This window comes from Hippopotamus amphibius, chromosome 3 (assembly GCF_030028045.1).
Source record: "Hippopotamus amphibius kiboko isolate mHipAmp2 chromosome 3, mHipAmp2.hap2, whole genome shotgun sequence".
Taxonomy (NCBI): Eukaryota; Metazoa; Chordata; class Mammalia; order Artiodactyla; family Hippopotamidae; genus Hippopotamus; species Hippopotamus amphibius.
This window is the reverse complement of record NC_080188.1, coordinates 123,741,888-123,761,369: the sequence shown is the minus strand read 5'-3', so window position 1 is coordinate 123,761,369 and position 19,482 is coordinate 123,741,888. Positions and strand designations below refer to the sequence as shown.

The following is a 19,482-nucleotide window of genomic DNA, read 5'->3' as shown; positions in this document are numbered from 1 at the left end:
CAAATACAATTCTGGGAATTTTAAAGTTCATATCAGAGTTCTTGGGGCTAAAAGAAAATCTAAGAATTCAGGAAAGCAAGCATGCACCAACTGTACCATCAGAAATGGAATCAAAGATTTCCACTGAGGATCTACCTTTTACCCAAAGAGCATCTAAGGGAAAGGAGTCCACTTTAAGGATTTTCTTCAGCCAGATAGAGCTAGATCTAGACATTGCAAAAGAAGAAACCATCACAAATTGCAGCAATTGCAAACAGTCTTCTCTTGACCATTATCTGTACTTTTTCCTTCCACTCTGTCTAGAATTCAGAAACGTAGGTCTGTGTCCTAGTAGATATGAAAAGGTGAAAAAGCACAATGTAGTTAAATGAATAAGCAGTCTGTGAGGGTAGGTCTGGGGAGAGAGAAATTATACTATTCAATGGTCACTTTCTTAAGCTTGGCAGTGGATGTATATTGTCCTGTGTGCCTTTTGTCTGTGTGTAAGTTTTCAAAAACAGAATTTAAAATTCTCCTCCTCACCCCAGCCCCGTATCCTCAAGTCCATTCTCTTGAGGGGCAAAGGGGAAGATGGGATGAGGTGAGAGAGTAGCATAGACATATTTACACTACCATCTGTAAAATAGATAGCTAGTGGGAGGTTGCTATATAACAAAAGGAGATCAACTTCATGGGAGATCCCTTGGAGCGCCAGGACGGGGAGGGTGAGGGGGAGTCACGGGAGGGAGGGGATATGGGGATATGTGTGTAGATGCAGCTGATTCACTTTGGTGTACCTCAGAGACAGGTACAAGAGTGTAAAGCAAATATATTCCAATAAAGAGTTTAAAAAAAAATTCTCCTCCTGACGCTGCCAAAGTAAATACTTATATCCCCTTCTGTTAGCACAGAATCTCTTGTGCTAACACACAAATAAAGTGAATCCAAACTGGAAACAAATAAAAGTTCATCAATACCGAAGCATATATAGACATTGTAGTGTATTCATGTCATGGAAACTAAAACACTAGGGAAGAGAACAACCTACTGTTACATGCAACAGGATGAGTGAATCTTCATGAGTGAGCGTGAGGAAAGCGGTCTGTCACAGAACACTTTTATCATTTACATTATGTGAAGGTCAAGATCAGGCAACTCTCATCTATAGTGAAGGAGATCGGAATAGCTGTTAAGCTTTTTTTTTGCACAGGAGAGGGCAGTGCGGAAAGAAGAGAGTGAGGCAATGGTGTGGAGGTGGTGAGTATTACTGTACCAGATAGTTGAGGAGAAGTGCTAGGAAATTAGGATTTTCTATCTTGATCTCTACGTTGGTTACATTATTACATACTGACATTCATTTATTTGTATATATTTCTAATCTTTTCATGTTTCTGTTTGCAACATTTGCTTCAATTAAAATTGAAAGAAAAAAATAAAATCAAGTGCCCAAATCTTTACTGTGATGGAAGTTCTCAATATCAATCTCCAGTGAAGAGACTGATAGTGTGATATGATGACTAACTTTTCACCATATAACGTTTTCATGTGAGTCTTATTTGGTGTGATTTCCTCATTTTTATCTCTAAACCAGTGCCTCCCTCCTACAACACTGTTATAACCTTTGAAATAAGTAGATTCGTGCCCCCACTCTTTGAATGTTGTCACGCACTGTGTGAAGCCCACCTCACAAAGAGCAGGAGACAGATCCTTTTACGCAGGTTGGGTGTGCGGAACAAGTCAAACACAGTAGTTTTGGTCTGTGCTTCCTCCAGCTCCTCCTGCATGGTAGCTCTCAAACCCTTCAACAACAACAGACACGTCATTTGCCAACACAGTGCCAGGTATAATGATGAACACTGGCACCTGACAGGCGAAGAGAGATGTGTTACCTTTCTTTGAAGTGTAACGTATTACACATGCAATCATAGGAGTGAACATGATATGAAGAAGGATGTAGGAAATTTAGGGAGACCCCAGGAAATTAAACGGCAACAATGATATTTTAAAAACGAGGCCACAGAGGCGGGCAGGGCACCCAGGAGAGTATATAGGGTATACAGTCAGATCAGGAAATAAGCTAAAGGAAGAAGATTTGTACAGTGCTCAAAGCTTCTTTTCTATGAGATGGCCATGAAATACCAGGGAATTTGAATTGTCAACTGGCTGCCTTCTTAGAAAATCAGCTTGTCTATCTCAATAAGGAGAAGGCAGGTGTCAGTTTATGTCTTCCCTCCAACCCAGTAACCACCTTCCCGTTCCTGCTCACCTCTATGTTCAGGGTTGCTTCAGCATTCTTTATTCCATTTATGTGTGCAACTTTCTTAAGTTCCTTTAAGCCCTCATCTGGTTTATTGGTGATAATCAGCCACCGTGCAGATTCCACCATCCACCTGATGAAGGAAGGGCACACAGTGCAGTCAGCTCTCTTACTTTTTCATCATTTGGTTAGATACAACATATGCTTTTTGCCTTCTTTCCAATACCCACTACTTCAATTGTTGGGTTGGGAATAGAAACTCATTTCTTGCTATACAATACCAGGAAAATTCGAGAATGACCACTTTATGTGTTACACCTTTTAGGTGATCCTACATGGGTAGGATCACAGACTTTGCATTCAAATTGCCTCTCTGCTTATTCACCAGGAGATTTTCCAAGGGGCTTATGAAGCTTAAGTTTGAGAGTCCCTCACTTGCATAATTCCCTTCCAGAGCTTAGCGTGAGATCTGGCAACTTTGTGCATATAGTATGTATTCATAATGTATCTTATTTTGAAAAAAGAAGCCCCCAAATTATGCGACATTTTAGGCCAATAAATATTGTGAGTACTCCTGCCACTAACAGCAATGTTGGTAACTAACTAAATAAATGAGTCACTTATTCACATCTGCCTTAGTTTCCTCATCAATAAATGGAAACTGTAAGCACAGCTTCCTTTTTATGAGGATAGAATGACTTAGCAGATGAGCCTGACATGGGTTATACTCTTCTTTCTCTCTGTACTCATCTCACTATATTAAATCTGTAGTCATCTTTCTGTGATCTACTAAAGCTGATTCTCCCTAGAGTGGCTTTAAGTGTAGGAATGGAATTATCCCTAAATAAATGTCTGTTAAAATTATTTAAGGGAAGAGGGAGTGTTGAACACATAATGAAAATCATCCAATCTGAATGTCATTTTCACTTCTGGAGAAATTATGCTGCTATTTTGTTAAATTGCTCTATGAATACATTTTCTGCTTCTTGCTTTATCCAATATCATCTGCAACATAGAAAATCATGGAAAACTTTAATGTACCCTATTCATTCCAAAGGCAAAAAATTGAAGGCATATCTTCAAGTCTATAAGAAAAATAATAATGGAATAACTCAATGGCCACAATACTGGGTTCTAAGACTTAGGAAGCAAAATGGCAGAAAATACCTAGAGCTCCCTGGCAGGAAGGTCACTGTTACTCCCTGTTCTGCTTCTCAAATCTCAAATTGAAAAGAGTGAATGGATGACAGACCCAGTTTAGGTCAAAAAATAAGAAAGCGTCCAGGGAACAAGAAAGTCGGCATATTCCAATCCAATATGCATTTTCATCCCAGGTTTCCTTAAGCAGAGTAAGAGAGAGACTCATACCTGGAGGAGAGAAAGAAGACAAAGAATGGTACAGACACCACCAGCTGCAGGGTGCGCCACTCTCGAAAGACAAAAGCCAGTCCTCCCAGGATTGCCTGTCCAATACTAATGGCACAGTATATCAATGTTATTACCATGGCTTTTGACTGCGATCTTGTCCACTCTACAACTGAAAGAAAACCCAATTGGGATATTAATGTCACAAAAGGTTGAAATTTCAAGGTTAAATTCAAGGCTTGGAGAATGAAGATCAAAACTGTCGACTTACTGAGCATCCAGTTATTTGTTATGATGACCACAGCAGAACAACCTGACCAGAAGCGTAGTAAGCAGTAAATGAGGAAGGTGGGAGCAAAAGCTGTACAGGTCCCAGAGATGGCAAGCTGGAGTAAACACCACCTGAGAATCAACTTTCTCCCAAACCTAAGAAACAGAGCATCTGCTTAGATTATGGGGGTAGTGATAATTTGTGGTAAAAAAAAAAAAAATTAAGAAAACAAAGCATACTTTGAAATTTAGAGAATGTTTTAACAAGTGATTCTTTGTACCTGAAAGCTTGAGTAAACAAGAGTTAAATCAACAATGGCAATCACTTCATAGTAACACTCCTTGTTTATAGACAATATTACTAAAACTTCATCAACCAGTTACCAGGAGGCCTCTGACACCAAGTGATACCATATCAAAAAAACTACAGTGTTGGCAATTGCAGTATACCATGAGCATTCATTGTATTAACATGTGTTTAGCATAGTGGAGAGTCTGTATAGTGTGTAGAACATGAGGGCTAAAAGTGTACTTGGGTCTGTAGCACCAGACAGGTGAAGATGCAACTGATGCAAATGATTAGTGAAACAGTGCATCAAAGTTGTGGAAGGTTTATGTAAGAGCCACTCCCTGTTGAATCTGTACTTATAGACCTCAAGTAATGTACTTTCCTAGAATAGGATATAAGAGCACCATAACTCAGGTGGAGGCTATATATCAATCTCTCAGAAGAAAGAATTATGTAAAATGGAAAATGAAGGGGAAAAGAAGGTAAAGGACAAATAAGAAAAGTGAAGTCTGTCTTTAACTGGATATCAAGAAAAGAGGGTCTTAGTAGAGATAACGTGAACTAAACAAGATGTGCTAATGTACACATAAGCCCAATAACAAAAACAGACAGACAGTGTTTGGTATTGGGAATTCCTCTGCAATATTTAAAATAGCATTCTTTTTTTTAAATTGAAGTATAGTAGGTGTACAGTAATATTACACAAGTTACACATGTACAATACTTTGATTCATATCTTTTAAAGGTTATGAACCATTTATACTTATTACAAAATACTGGCCATATTCCCCATACTGTACAATACATCCTTGTAGCTTATTTTATTTTATTATTTTTTATTTTTATTTTCTTTCAATCTTTATTGGAGTATAATAACTTTACAGTGTTGTGCCAGTTTCCGCTGTATAACAAAGTGAATCAGCTGTATTTACACATATGTCCTCATATCCCCTCCCTCTTGAGCCTCCCTCCCACCCTCACTATCCCACCCCTCTAGGTCATCACCAGTTATTGCGTTGATCTCCCTGTTATGCAGTTGCTTCCCACCAGCCATCTCTTTTACATTTGGTACTGTATAAATGTCAATTCTACTCTCTCACTTTGTCCCAGCTTACCTTTGCCACCATCCCCCGCACAACTCTATGTCCTCAAGTCCGTTCTCTACATCTGCGTCTTTATTCTTGCCCTGTCACTGGGTTCATCAGTACCATATTTTTAGATCCCATATATATGCGTTAGCATATGGTATTTGTTTTTCTCTTTCTGGCTTACTTCACTCTGTATGACAGACTGTAGGTCCATCCACCTCACTACAAATAACTCAATTTCATTCTTTTTTATGGCTAATATTCCATTGTATTAAAATAGCATTCTTAATATATTGAAATCATTTCCCCCAAAGCAGAAAATGGGATACATAGGAACAAACACAACACAAAATAATCATATTCATAATCACTATCATTATTGAGAAAATAATTTCAAAAACAAAAAATGGAAAGGTAGACTGAAACGAAATCACAGCAACAATCACATCACACTAATTGCTAATGGCCTAAGCACTCTATCGAATAATAGAGATACAAGAATGAGTTTAAAAAGAGATGTATTTTTATACGGCTGGCCATAGTATTTAAAATATTGTTTGAAAGTAAATTGACAGAAAAGATGTACAATTTAAATAGTAATAATAATAATAATAAGGTGGGAGCCTTTATATTAATATCAAATAAAATGAATTTCAAAACAAAATACATGTCCAGAAATGATAATGCTGAAAATGTCAAATGTACCTTAACTCAGAAAAAGTTTGAAATACATAAAATAATGTTGATAGAATTAGATACATAATTCACAATATTTGGAGATATATTTGAATGTTTTTATTTGTGGTATGATAGATACAATACTTGTCATTTTAATCATCTTTAGATGTACAAATCAGTGGTTAATTACATTCATCACGTTGTGCAACCATCATCATTATCTTTTTTCTGAAACATTTACATCAATACAAACAGAAATTCTCTAACCATCAGGCAGTAATTCTGCATTCACTCCTGCCCTCTTATTATTCTGAAATCACTAATCTGATATCACTATCACTAATTTGCCTATGCTAGATATATTTCATATAAGTGGATACCTACAATATTTGTTTTTTTCTGCCAGGCTTATTTTCATTTAGCATAATTTTTTGAGGTTTATTTGTGTTGTACCATGTACCAAAAATTCATTCCTTTTTGCTGTATTCTTTAGTATACAGCAATCGAAGTGCCCGTTTTTAGAGTATACACCTACGAGTGGAATTTCTGGTTCATATGACAATTCTGTGTTTAGATTATTGAGACTCTGCCAAACCGTTTTCCACAGTGTCTTCACCACTTTACATTCCCACCATCAATGGACAGGGGTTTCAATTTCTCCACATGCTCACCATCACTTGCAATTTCTAATTTTTTGTGGAAGTACAGTTGATTTAAGATATTATTTTCTGGTGTACAGCACAGTGATTCAGTATTTTTGCAGATTATACTCCATTATACGTTATTATAAGATAATGGATATAATACCCTTTGCTTTAAAAGATATTCTTGTTGCTTTTGTGTTCTATGTACAATAGTTTCATCTATTAATACGATATCTCTAATATCACCCCTCCCCTTCCTCTCCCCTTTTGTAACTGCTGGTTTGTTTTCTAAATCTGTAAGCCTGTTTTTGTTTTGCATACATTCATTGGTATTATTTTGAAAGATTCCACATATAAGTCATGTTATAGAGTAGTTGTCTTTCTCTCTCTGACTTATTTCACTAGCACAATATTTTCTAGGTCCATCCACATTGCTGCAAAAACCAGAATTTCATTCTTTCCATGGCTGAGTAATATTCCATTGTACATATACACCGCATTGTCTTTATCCGTTTGTCTGTTGATGGGTACAAGGATTGCTCCCATGTCTCAGTTATTGTAAATAATGCTGCTATGAATATTGGGGTTCGTGTATCTTTTTGAATTAGTGTTTTCATTTTTTCTGGATATTATCCCAGGAGTGGAATTGTTGGGTCATATGGTAGCTCTATTTTTAGTTTTTTGAGAATCCTGCTTCCTGTCTTCCACAGGGGTTGCACCAATTTACATTCTCACCAATAGTGTTTTTTCTGTTCTTGTTGATAGCCATTTTTACGGGTGTGAGGTGATATCACATTGTCTTTTTAATTAGCATTTCTCTAATGATTAAAGATTTTGAACATCTGTTCATGTGCCTATTGGTCGTCTGTATTTCTTCTTTGGAGAAATGTCTGCTTAGATCTTCCCATTTTTTAATTTAGTTGTTTGGTTTCTTGATGTTGGTTTGTATGAGTTATTTATATATTTGGATATTAACCCCTTATCAGTGATATCATTTGCAAATATTTTCTCCCATTCAGCAGGTTGTCATTTCGTTTTGTTGATGGTTTCCTTTGCTGTGTGAAAGCTGTTAAGTTCAATTAGATCCCAATTGTTTATTTTTGCTTTTATTTCCTTTGCTTTAGGAGACAGATCCAATAAAACATTGCTTCAATTTATGTCAAAGTGTGTTGCACCTATATTTACTTCTAGAATTTTTATGGTTTCTGGTTGTACATTTAGGTCTTTAATCCATTTTCTGTTTTGATTTTATTGTATATGGTTTTAGAGAAGGTTCCAATTTCCTTCTTTTACATAATGCTGTCCAGTTTTCTGAGCACCATTTTTTGAAGTGACTGTCTTTCCTACATTCTATATTCTTGCTTCCTTTGTTGTACATTAATTGACCATAAGCATATGGGTTTATTTCTTGGCTCTCTATTCTGGTCCATTGATCCATATGTCTGTTGTTGTCCCAGCACCATATTGTTTTGATTACTGTAGCTTTGTAGAGTACTCTGAAGTCAGGGAGCATGATTCCTCCAGCTCTGTTCTTTCTCAAGAACATTTTGGCTATTGATGGTCTTTTCATTTAAAATTTAAAATTATTTGTTCTAATTCTGTGAAAAATGGTGTTGGTATTTTTATAGAGATTACTTTGAATCTGTAGATTCCCTTGGGTAGAATGGTCATCTTTTTTTAAACTCTTTATTGGAATATATTCGCTTTACACTCTTGTACCCATCTCTGAGGTACACCATTTTAACAACTTTAATTTTTCCAATTCATGAACACAATATATCTTTCCATCCGTTTGTGTCCTCTTCAATTTCTTTTGACAGTGTTTTGTAGTTTTCTGAGAACAAGTCTTTCATCTCCTTAGGTAGGTTTATTCCTAGGTATTTTGTTATTTTGATGTGATTGTAAATGGAATTCTTTCTTTAATTTCTCTTTCTAACAGTTCTTTGTTAGTGTATAGAAATGCAACAGATTCTATATATTAAATTTTTATCCTGCAACATTACTGAATTCATTGTTGAGTTCTAGTAGTTTACTGGTGGCATCATAGGATTTTCTGTGAATAGTATGACATCTGCAAACAATGCCAATTTTATTTCTTTTTTCAAGTTTGTTTTCTTTTATTTCTTTTTATTGTATTTTCATGGCTAGGACTTCCAATAATATGTTGAATAAATACGGCAAGAATAAGCATCCTTTTCTTCTTTCGGAACAAATAAAGAAAGGCTTTCAGGTTTGTTTTGTTTTGTTTTCCTTTTTGTTTGCTTATACTCTTTATTGCAATATAATTGCTTTACAATCTAGTGTCAGTTTTTGAGGTAAACCAAAGTGAATCAGCTGTATTTATACATATATCCCCACATCCCCTCCCCCCCACGACTCCCTCCCACCCTCCCTATACTGGCCCTCTAAGGCATCACCCATCATTGAGTTTATTTCCCTATAGTATGCAGCAACTTCCTACTAGCTATCTATTTTACATTTGGTAGTGTATATATGTCAATGCTATTTTCTAACTTTGTCCCAAATTCCCCTTCACGCCCTCCCAACCCCATGTCCTCAAGTCCGTTCTCTACATGTGCATCTTTATTCTTGCACTGTCACTGGGTTCACCAGTACCATTTTTTTAGATTTCATATATGTGAGTTAGTGTACGGTATTTGTTTTTCGCTTTCTGGCTTACTTCACTCTGTATAACACTCTCTAGGTCTATCCACCTCAATATAAATAATTCAATTTCATTCCTCTTTGTGGCTGAGTAATATTCCATTGTATATATGTGCCACATCTTCTTTATCCATTCATCTGTTGATGAGCATTTAGGTTGCTTCCATGTCCTGGCTATTGTAAATAGTGCTGCAATGAACATTATGGTACATGTTTCTTTTTGGATTATAGTTTTCTCTGGGTATATGCCCAGGAGTGGGATTGCTGGGTCATATAGTAGTTCCATTTTTAGTTTTCTAAGGAACCTCCATACTGTTTTCCATAGTGACTGTACAAACTTATATTCCCACCAATAGTGCAGGAGAGTTCCCTTTTCTCCACACCCTCTACAGCCTTTATTAGGCTTTCAGTTTTTTGCCAGTGATTCTCATGTTACCTATGTGCTTGTTGTATATGGCTCTTACAATATTGAGGTATCTTTCCTCTATGCCCACTTTCTGAAGAGGTTTTACCATAAGTGAATGTTGAATTTTCTCAGAAGTTTTTTCTAAATCAGTTGAGATGGCCATATATTTTTTTTTTTAATCGTTTGAACTAACTCTTTTTTTTGGGGGGGGTACACCAGGTTCAATCATCTGTTTTTATACACATATCCCTGTATTCCCTCCCTTCCTTGACTCCCCCTCCCTCGAGTCCCCCCCACCCTCCCCACCCTGGCCATATGTTTTTATCTTTATTCTTCACTTTGTTAATGTGGTGCATCACATTGATTTCTTTGCAGAAACTGAAAAATTCTTGCACTCATGCCACAAATCATGCTTGATTACGGTGTATGATCCTTCTGATATATTGCTGAATTTGATTCACTAATAAGAGTATATCACTGAGGATTTTTGCAACTATGTTCTTCAGTGATATTTGCCTCTAATTCCTTTTTTTTTTTTTATTTTGGGGGGTACACCAAGTTCAATCATCTGTTTTTATACACATATTCCCATACTTCCTCCCTCCCTCCACTCCCTCCCACCCTCCCTCGACTGCCCCCCACCCTCCCCGTCCCAGTCCTCTAAGGCATCATCCATGCTCGAGCTGAACTCCCTTTGTTGTAAAACAATTTCCCACTGGCTATCTGTCTTACAGTTGGTAGTATATATATGTCTGTGCTACTCTCTCACTTTGTCTCAGTTTCCCCTTCAACGCCCACACCCTCAAACCTCGAGTTCTCCAGTCCATTCTCTGCATCTCCGACCTTGCTCTTGTCTTGTCACTGAGTTCATCAGTACCATTTTTAGATTCCATATATGTGAGTTAGCATACAATATTTGTCTTTCTCTTTCTGACTTACTTCACTCTATATGACAGACTCCAGTTCTATCCACCTCATGACATGTAGCTCCATCTCATCCCTTTTTATAGCTGAGTAATATTCCATTGTATATATATGCTACATCTTCTTTTTCCATTCATCTATTGATGGGCATTTAGGTTGCTTCCCTGTCCTGGCTATTGTAAATAGTGCTGCAATAAACATTATGGTACATGTTTCTTTCTGGATTATGGTTTTCTTTGGGTATATGCCCAGGAGTGGAATTATTGCATCATATGGTACTTCTAGTTTTAGTTTTTTAAAGAACCTCCAAATTATTTTCCATAGTGGCTGTACCAACTTACGTTCCCACCAACAGTGCAGGAGAGTTCCCTTTTCTCCACACCCTCTCCAACATTTGTGGTTTCCAGATTTTGTGATGATGGTCATTCTGACCCATGTGAGGTGATAGCTCATTGTGGCTTTGACTTGCATTTCTCTGATGATTAGTGATGTTGAGCATCTTTTCATGTGTTTGTTGGCAATCTGTATGTCTTCTCTGGAGAAATGTCTATTTAGGTCTTCTGCCCATTTCTGGATTGGGTTATTGTTTTTTTGGTATTAAGCTGCATGAGCTGCTTGTATATTTGGGAGGATAATTCTTTGTCTGTTGTTTCATAGGCAACTATTTTTTCCATTCTGAGGGTTGCCTTTTAGTCTTGTTTATGGTTTCTTTCGCTGTGCAAAAGCTTTTAAGTTTCATGAGGTCCCATTTGTTTATTCTTGATTTTATTTCCATGATTCTAGGAGGTGGGTCCAAAAGGATCTTGCTTTGATGGATGTCATAGAGTGTTCTGCCTATGTTTTCCTCTAGGAGATTTATAGTGTCTGGCCTTACATGTAGGTCTTTAATCCATTTTGAGTTAATTTTTGAATATGGGGTTAGGAAGTGTTCTAATTTCATTCTTTTGCATGTAGCTGTCCAATCTTCCCAGCACCACTTATTGAAGAGGCTGTCTTTTTTCCATTGTATATTCGTGACTCCTTTGTCAAAGATAAGGTGCCCATATGTGTTTGGGCTTACTTCTGAGTTCTCTATTCTATTCCATTGATCTTCCTTTCTATTTTTGTGCCAGTACCATACTGTCTTGATCACTATGGCCTTGTAGTATAGTTTGAAGGCAGGAAGCCTGATTCCACCAACCCCATTTTTCCTTCTCAAGATTGCTTTGGCTATTCGGGGTTTTTTGTGTTTCCATACAAATCGTAAGATTTCTTGCTCCAGTTCTGTGAAAAATGCCATTGGTAATTTGATCGGGATTGCATTGAATCTGTAAATTGTTTTGGGTAGTACAGTCATGTTCACATTGTTGATTCTTCCAATCCAGGAACATGGTATGTCCCTCCATCTGTTTGTGTTGTCTTTGATTTCTTTCATCAATGCCTTAAAGTTTTCTGCATACAGATCTTTTGCCTCCTTAGGCAGGTATATTCCTAGGTATTTTATTATTTTTGTTGCAATGGTGAATGCGAGAGATTCCTTAATTCCTCTTTTAGCTCTTCTGTTGTTAGTGTATAGGAATGCAAGAGATTTCTGTGCATTAATTTTGTATCCTGATACTTTACTAAACTCATCAATTAGTGCTATCAGTGTTCAGGCAGAGTCTTTTGAGTTTTCTATATAAAATATCATGTCATCTGCAAAGAGTGACAATTTTACTTCTTCTTTTCCAATTTGGATTCCTTTGATTTCTTTTTCTTCTCTGATTGCTGTGGCTAAAACTTCCAAAACTATGTTGAATAATAGTGATGAGAGTGGATACCCTTGTGTTGTTTCTGTTCTTAGATGGAATTCTTTCAGTTAATCACCATTTAGAATGATGTTGGCTTTGGTTTTTAATAAATGGCTTTTATTATGTTGTAATTTCCATCTATGCCCATTTTCTGGAGAGCTTTTATCATAAATGGATGTTGAATTCTGTTAAAAGCTTTTTCTGCATCTATGGAGATCATCAAATGGTTTTTATCCTTCAATTTGTTGATATGATGTATCACATTGATTGATTTGCATACATGCAAGTATCCTTGAATACCAGAGATAAACCCCACTTGATCATGGTGTGTGATTTTTTTAATGTGCTGTTGGATTCTCTTACTTAGTATTTTGTTGAGGATTTTTGCATCTATATTCATCAGTGATATTGGTCTGTAATTTTCCTTTTTGTGACATCTTTGCCTGGTTTTGGTATCAGGGTGATGGTGGCCTCGTAGAATCAGTTTGGGAGTGTTCCTCCTTCCGCAATATTTTGGAAGAGTTTGAGAAGGATAGGTGTTAGCTCTTCTCGAAACGTTTGATAGAATTTGCCCGTAAATCCATCTGGCCTAGGGCTTATGTCTCTTGGGAGATTTTTATTCACTGACTCAATGTCTGTACTTGTGATTGGTCTGTTCATAGTTTCTATTTCTTCCTGGTTCAGTCTTGGAAGATTGTATTTTTCTAAGAATGTATCCATTTCTTCCAGGTTATCCAATTGATTGGCATATAGTTGCTTGTAGTAGTCTCTCATGATGTTTTGTATTTCTGAGGTGTCCGTTGTTACTTCTCCTTTTTCATTTCTAATTCTGTTGATATGCATCTTCTCCCTTTTTTTCTTGATGAGTCTGGCTAATGGTTTATCAATTTTGTTAATCTTCTCAAAGAACCAGCTTTTACTTTTATTAATTTTTGCTATTGTTTTCTTCCTTTCTTTTTCATTTATTTCTGCCCTGATCTTTATGATTTCTTTCCTTCTGCTCACTTTGAGGTTTCTTTGTTCTTCTTTCTCTAATTGCTTTAGGTGGAAGTTTAGGTTGTTTATTCGATATTTTTCTTGTTTCTTAAGGTAGGACTGTATTGCTATATACATCCCTCTTAGAACTGCTTTTGCTGCGTCCCATAGCTTTTGGGTTGTTGTGTTTACATTGTCATTTGTTTCTAGATATTTTTCTTTTTCCTCTTTGATTTCTTTAATGTTTTCTTGGTTGTTTAATAGTGTATTGTGTAGCCTCCATGTGTTTGTTTTTTTGCAGTATTTTACCTATAATTGATATCTAGTCTGACAGCATTGTGGTCTGAGAAGATGCTTGATATGATTTCGATATTCTTGAATTTCCTGAGCTTTTATTTGTGACCCAAGATGTGATTTATCCTGGAAAACGTTCCATGTGCACTTGGGAAGAAAGTGTATTCTGTCATTTTTAGATGGAATGTCCTATAAGTGTCATTTAAGTCGAGATGGTCTAATGTGTCATTTAAAGCTTGTGTGTCTTTATTTATTTTCTGTTTGGATGATCTGTCCATTGATGTAAGTGGGGTGTTCTAGTCTCCCAGTATTGTTGCATTACTGTCAATTTCCCCTTTTATGGCTGTTAGCATTTGCCTTATATATTGAGGTGCTCCTATGTTGGGGGCATAGATATTTACCATTGTGATATGTTCTTTTTGAATGGATCCCTTGATTATTATGTAGTGTCCTTCCTTGTCTCTTTTAATAGTCTTTACTTTCAAGTCTAATTTGTCTGATATGAGTATTGCTACTCCAGCTTTCTTTTGACTTCCATTTGCATGGAATCTCTTTTTCCATCCCTTTCCTTTCAGTCTATATGTATCCCTTGGTCTGAAGTGGGTTTCTTGTAGGCAGCATATAGAAGGGTCTTGTTTTTGTATCCATTCAGCCAGTCTGTCTCTTTTGGTTGGAGCATTTAATCCATTTACATTTAAAGTGATTATTGACATGTGTGTTCCAAATACCATTTTCTTGTTTTGGGTTTATATTTGTATGTATTTTCCTTTCTTGTGTTTCCTACTTAGAGAAGTTCCTTTAGCACTTGTTGTAAGGCTGGTTTGGTGGTGCTGAATTCTCTTAATTTTCGCTTGTCTGGAAAGCTTTTGATTTCTCCCTCAAATCTGAATGAGATTCTTGCTGGGTAGAGGATTCTTGGCTGTAGTTTTCTCTCTTTCAGGACTTTCAGTATATCCTGCCATTCCCTTCTGGCCTGCAGAGTTTCTGTAGAAAGGTCAGCTGTTATCCTGATGGGTTTTCCCTTATATGTTGTTTGTTGCTTTTCTCTTGCTGCTTTTAATATTTTTTCTTTGTGTTTAATTGTCATTAATTTGATTAATGTGTGCCTTGATGTATTTCTCCTTGGGTTTATTCTGTATGGGACTCTCTGTGCTTCTTGGACTTGGTTAATTATTTCCTTTCCCATGTTGGGAAGGTTTTCCACTATAACCTCTTCAAATATTTTCTCAGATCCTTTCTTTTTTTATTCCTCTTCCTGGATACCTATAATTCTAATGTTGGCACACTTAATGTTATCACCAAGGTCTCTGAGACTGTTTTCTATTCTTTTTATTCTATTTTCTTTTTCCTGCTCTTTGGCAGTTATTTCCCCCATTCTATCTTCCAACTCACTTATTCATTTTCCACCTCAGTCACTCTGCTGGTTATAGCACCTAGAGTATTTTTAAATTCAGTTATTTTGCTATCCATTGCTGTTTGCTTTTCTGAGTTCTTATGAACTGTTTCTTGTACTTTCCCTATTTTGTTATCGAGATTTTGTATCATTTTTACTATCATTACTCTGAATTATTTTTCAGGCATTTTTCCTATTTCCTCTTCATGTATTTGGTCTTGTGGGTTTTTTTCCTGCTCCTTTGCCTGCATGGTGTTTCTTTGTTTCCTCATGGTAGTCCAAACTCTTGAGGTTGCTTGTCCCAGTGGTAGAGCGGTTTATAGAAAACCGTCCAAGCCCCAGACTAATGTCCGAGTGTTGGGTTAAACAAATACTAAGTCTAGGAACCACATACATGTATAAGACACACAATTACTGAATGCATTAGGACATAAGGCTCTGGAAAGACCTGACAGAACCCCAGTATGTTATCCGATATTCAAAGAGAAACCCAACAGAAATGGACAACTGAAACAGAACAAATCAGAGACAAAAGCAAAAGCAAACAAGCAAAGAAATAGCACCTTACACATACAAACACTAATCCAGGAAGATATTGTAAGCTAGGATCAAGTATAAAGAAGAGCTAGAGTACCACCAGACAGAATGGAGATTCTCAGAATGAAATTAGACAATTGTACTAAGAACTAAGATAGAGACAAAAACCTAATATTAAATACCAAGGTGGTGCATCATCTGAAGAATAGAGCAAGGAGTCTGAGCAGATTGATCATATTGCTTATAAGTATGTTAAGATAAAATAAACTAAATTCGATGGAAGACAGAGGAAAAGAAGAGTGTAGTGTGACTGGAAATATGCAAATAAAAAGAAAAGAATAGAAATGTATAAGATAGAGATCAATGGAAAATAAGAGAGATATATTGTCCATACTACCAAAAACTTAGCTAGAAATAGAAGTATGTAAAAAGGCAAAAAAATAAATAATAAAAACTAGAATTAAAAAATATGTTTTAAAACTTGTAGATCCCTTAGGACTAAGATCATCATTAATAAAGGAAAGGAAAAAAAGAGAAAAGAAAAAAATCCAGAACTAATCCCAGAATGGACCAGTTCAATAGGATTGATACTAATATTTTTGTTTCCTTAGAGTCTTAGCTGTCATTGTCCTTCTACTCACCTTAGGTTTTCTGTATTATTCTGTGACCAGCAGAGCTTCCTATATTGTTTGTCTGTAAGCATTGGTGTGTGGGGAGGGAGAAGGTACAATAGTGGCTCCTTCCACTGGGAGTGAGTGAGCAGTGATGCACTGTTGTTTCAGTCAGGCCTGGAGGTGCCTGTTGCAGAGGGACGCTGGTGGCTCAGGTGTAAACAGAAAGTCTCAGAGTTGGGCCTCTCTAGGGGTTTTTGTTTGTTTGTTTTTTCTCTCAGCAGCCCCCCTGCTGCCTGTGTTCCAAGGGGTTTTAATCTAGCCCTGCCCAAGGGCCTTAGGATACTTGTTATCCCTGAGCACCTTAAGTGGCCCATGGGGCATCTCTCCACTGCCTGTTGCAAGCACCAAAAGAGAAAGAGAGGCTATGCCCCTGGCTCCTCTCACCCACCTGTGAGCCTGCAGCATCCAGCTGCCATCATGACCGGGAAGCTCTCAGGAGCAGGCACTCCTCACTGTGGACCTCTTCCCTCCTGTCATCTCAGTCCGTCATCTTACTGGCAACAATTTTTCTCACCCTGAACCAGCTCTCTGGTTCCCATGTTCCCACCCCCAGACCCTCTGTTCAGCTGTGAATCAACGTCTCAGTCTGGAAACGCTGAGCTGTGGTGCAGACTCTCCATGTGTTTCTCACTCCCTCCTGTCTACCACAGCTCCGCTGCTTCACCCTCTTTGAGCCATTGTGGATGCTTCCCTACCGGTTATGTTGGGATCCTTGTGGTCCTTTCTGTTGTCTGAGGTCATCTGCTGGTGTTGAGTTCATTCTCCGTGGGAATTATTGCATCTTTTGGTGCATTCCCAATGCATCTGTGGAGAGGGATGCATTCCACGTCCCTCTACTTTGCCGCCATCTTTTCTCCCCCATTAGTACCATTTTCTTTTTAGATTCAATATATATGAGTTAGCATACGGTATTTGTTTTCCTCTTTCTGGCTTACTTCACTCTGTATGAGAGGCTCTAGGTCCATCCAGCTCACTACAAATAACTCAATTTCATTCCTTTTTATGGCTGAGTAATAGTCCATTGTATGTAAGTGCCACATCTTCTTTATGCATTCAAATGTTGATGGGCATTTAGGTTGTTTCCATGTCCTGGCTATTGTAAAGAGTACGGCAATGAACATAACGGTACATGTTTCTTTTTTGATTATGGTTTTCTCTAGGTATAAGCGTAGCAGTGGGGTTATTGAGTCGTATGGTAGTTCTATTTGTAGTTTTTTAAGGAATCACCAAACTGTTTTCCATAGTGGCTATATCAGCTTACATTCCCACCAACAGTGCAGGAGAGTTCCCTTTTCTCCACACCCTCTCTGGCATTTATTGTTTCTAGATTTTTTGATGATGGACATTCTGACCAGTGTGAGGTGATACCTCATTGTGGCTTTGACTTGCATGTCTCTGATGATTAGTTATGCTGAGCATTTTTTCATGTGTTTGTTAGCCATCTGCATATCTTCTTTGGAGAAATGTCTATTTAAGTCTTACACCCATTTGTGGATTGGATTAGTTCCTCTTTTGCTATTGAGCTGCACCAGCTGCTTTTATAATTTGGAGATTAATCCTTTGTCAGCTGCTTCATTGGCTAATATTTTCTACCTTTCTGAGGGTTATCTTCTTGTCTTGCTTATGATTTCCTCCACTGTGCAAAAGCTTTTAAGTTTCATTACGTCCCATTTGTTTATTTTTTATTTTATTTCCATTATTCTAGGAGGTGGGTCAAAAAGGATCTTGCTTTGATTCATGTCATAGACTGTTCTGCCTGTTTCCTTCCAAAAGTTTTATAGTGTCTTGCCTTACATTTAAGTCTTTAATCCATTTTTGAGTTTATTTTTGTGTATGGTGTTAGGAAGTGTTCTAATTTCATTCTTTGACAGGTAGCAGTCCAATTTTCCCAGCACCATTATTGAAGAGGCTGTCCTTTTTCCATTGTATATTCTTGCCTCCTTTGTCAAGATAAGAAGCCCAAATGTGTATGGGTTTATCTCTGAGTTCTCTATACTGTTCCCTTGATTTATACTTCTGTTTTTGTGCCAGTACCATACTGTCTTGATCGCTGTTGCCTTGTAGTATAGTTTTAAGTCAGGGAGCCTGATTCCTTCAGCTCCACCTTTACCTCTCAAGATTGTTTTGGCTATTTTGGGTCTTTTACATTTCCATACAAATCATTAAATTTCCTGCTGTATCTCTGTGGAAAATGCCATTGGTAATTTGAAAGGGATTGCATTGAAACTGTAAATTGCATTGGGTAGGATATTCATTTTCACAATGTTACCTCTTCCAATCCAACAACATGGTATGTCTCTCCATCTCTTTGTATCCTTTTTGATCTTTTTCATCATTGTCTTATAGTTTTCTGCATACAGCTCTCTTGTCTCCTTAGGCCAGCTTATTCTTAGATATTTTATTCTTTTTGTTACAATAGTAAATGAGATTGTTTCCTTAACTTCTCTTTCTGATCTTTCATTGTTAGTGTATAAGAATGCAAGAGATTTTTTTGCATTAATTTTGTATCCTGCTACTTTATTAAATTCATTGATTAGTGCTAGTAGTTTTCTGGTAGCATATTTAGGGTTTTCTATGTATAATATCATGTCATCTGCAAGGAGTGACAATTTTACTTCTTTTCCAATTTGGATTCCTTTCATTTCTTTTTCTTCTCTGATTGCTGTGGCTAAAATTTCCAAAACTATGTTGAATAATCATGATGAGAGTGGGCACCCTTGTATTCTTCCTGTTCTTAGAGGGAATGATTCAGTTTTTCACCATTTAAAATTATATTGGCTGTTGTTTATATAAAAACAAACAAAATATTGTAATATATAGAATATTACATACAGTACTCAAGAGAGTGAGGCAATATTATTTGTCTTTTTATATACTGTTAGCAGTGATATCTACACTGTCATTTGCTTTCATGTTGTCATTTAGTGTCTTTTTGTTTTAACTTGAACTCCCTTTAGCACTTCTTGTAAGGCAGGTCTAGTGTAGTTGAATTTCTTCAGTTTTTGTTTTTCTGAAGAAGTGTTTATTCTTTCTTCAATCTTAAAAGACAGTTGGAAGACTTTTCTTCAACAATTTGCATATATCACCCAGTTGTATTCCGACCTGCAACATTTCTAAGAAATTTGCTTATACTCTTACGGGCATTCCTTTGTATGTGGCAAATTGCTTTTCTCTTGCTGCTTTCAAAATTCTCTCTGCCTCAGAGAGGAATCAAGATGGCAGAGTAGGAGGATCTGTGCTCAATCCCTCTTGCAAGACCACCAGAATTACAACTAA

At 37.0% G+C, this 19,482-nt stretch overlaps 1 protein-coding gene across 1 annotated transcript in view; it reads right to left on the bottom strand.

The window, feature by feature from the left end:
- The window catches only part of LOC130848969 (solute carrier family 22 member 10-like), a 103,430-nt gene that overhangs the window by 50,417 nt on the left and 33,531 nt on the right, over positions 1 to 19,482 (bottom strand). Inside the window, exons 3-6 of the mRNA XM_057727454.1 lie at positions 3,873 to 4,027; positions 3,605 to 3,773; positions 2,246 to 2,369; positions 1,663 to 1,778 (exon numbers count right to left, since the gene is read on the bottom strand). Of these exons, the coding sequence (XP_057583437.1) occupies positions 1,663 to 1,778; positions 2,246 to 2,369; positions 3,605 to 3,773; positions 3,873 to 4,027 (564 nt within the window). The remainder of the gene's footprint in view (positions 1 to 1,662; positions 1,779 to 2,245; positions 2,370 to 3,604; positions 3,774 to 3,872; positions 4,028 to 19,482) is intronic.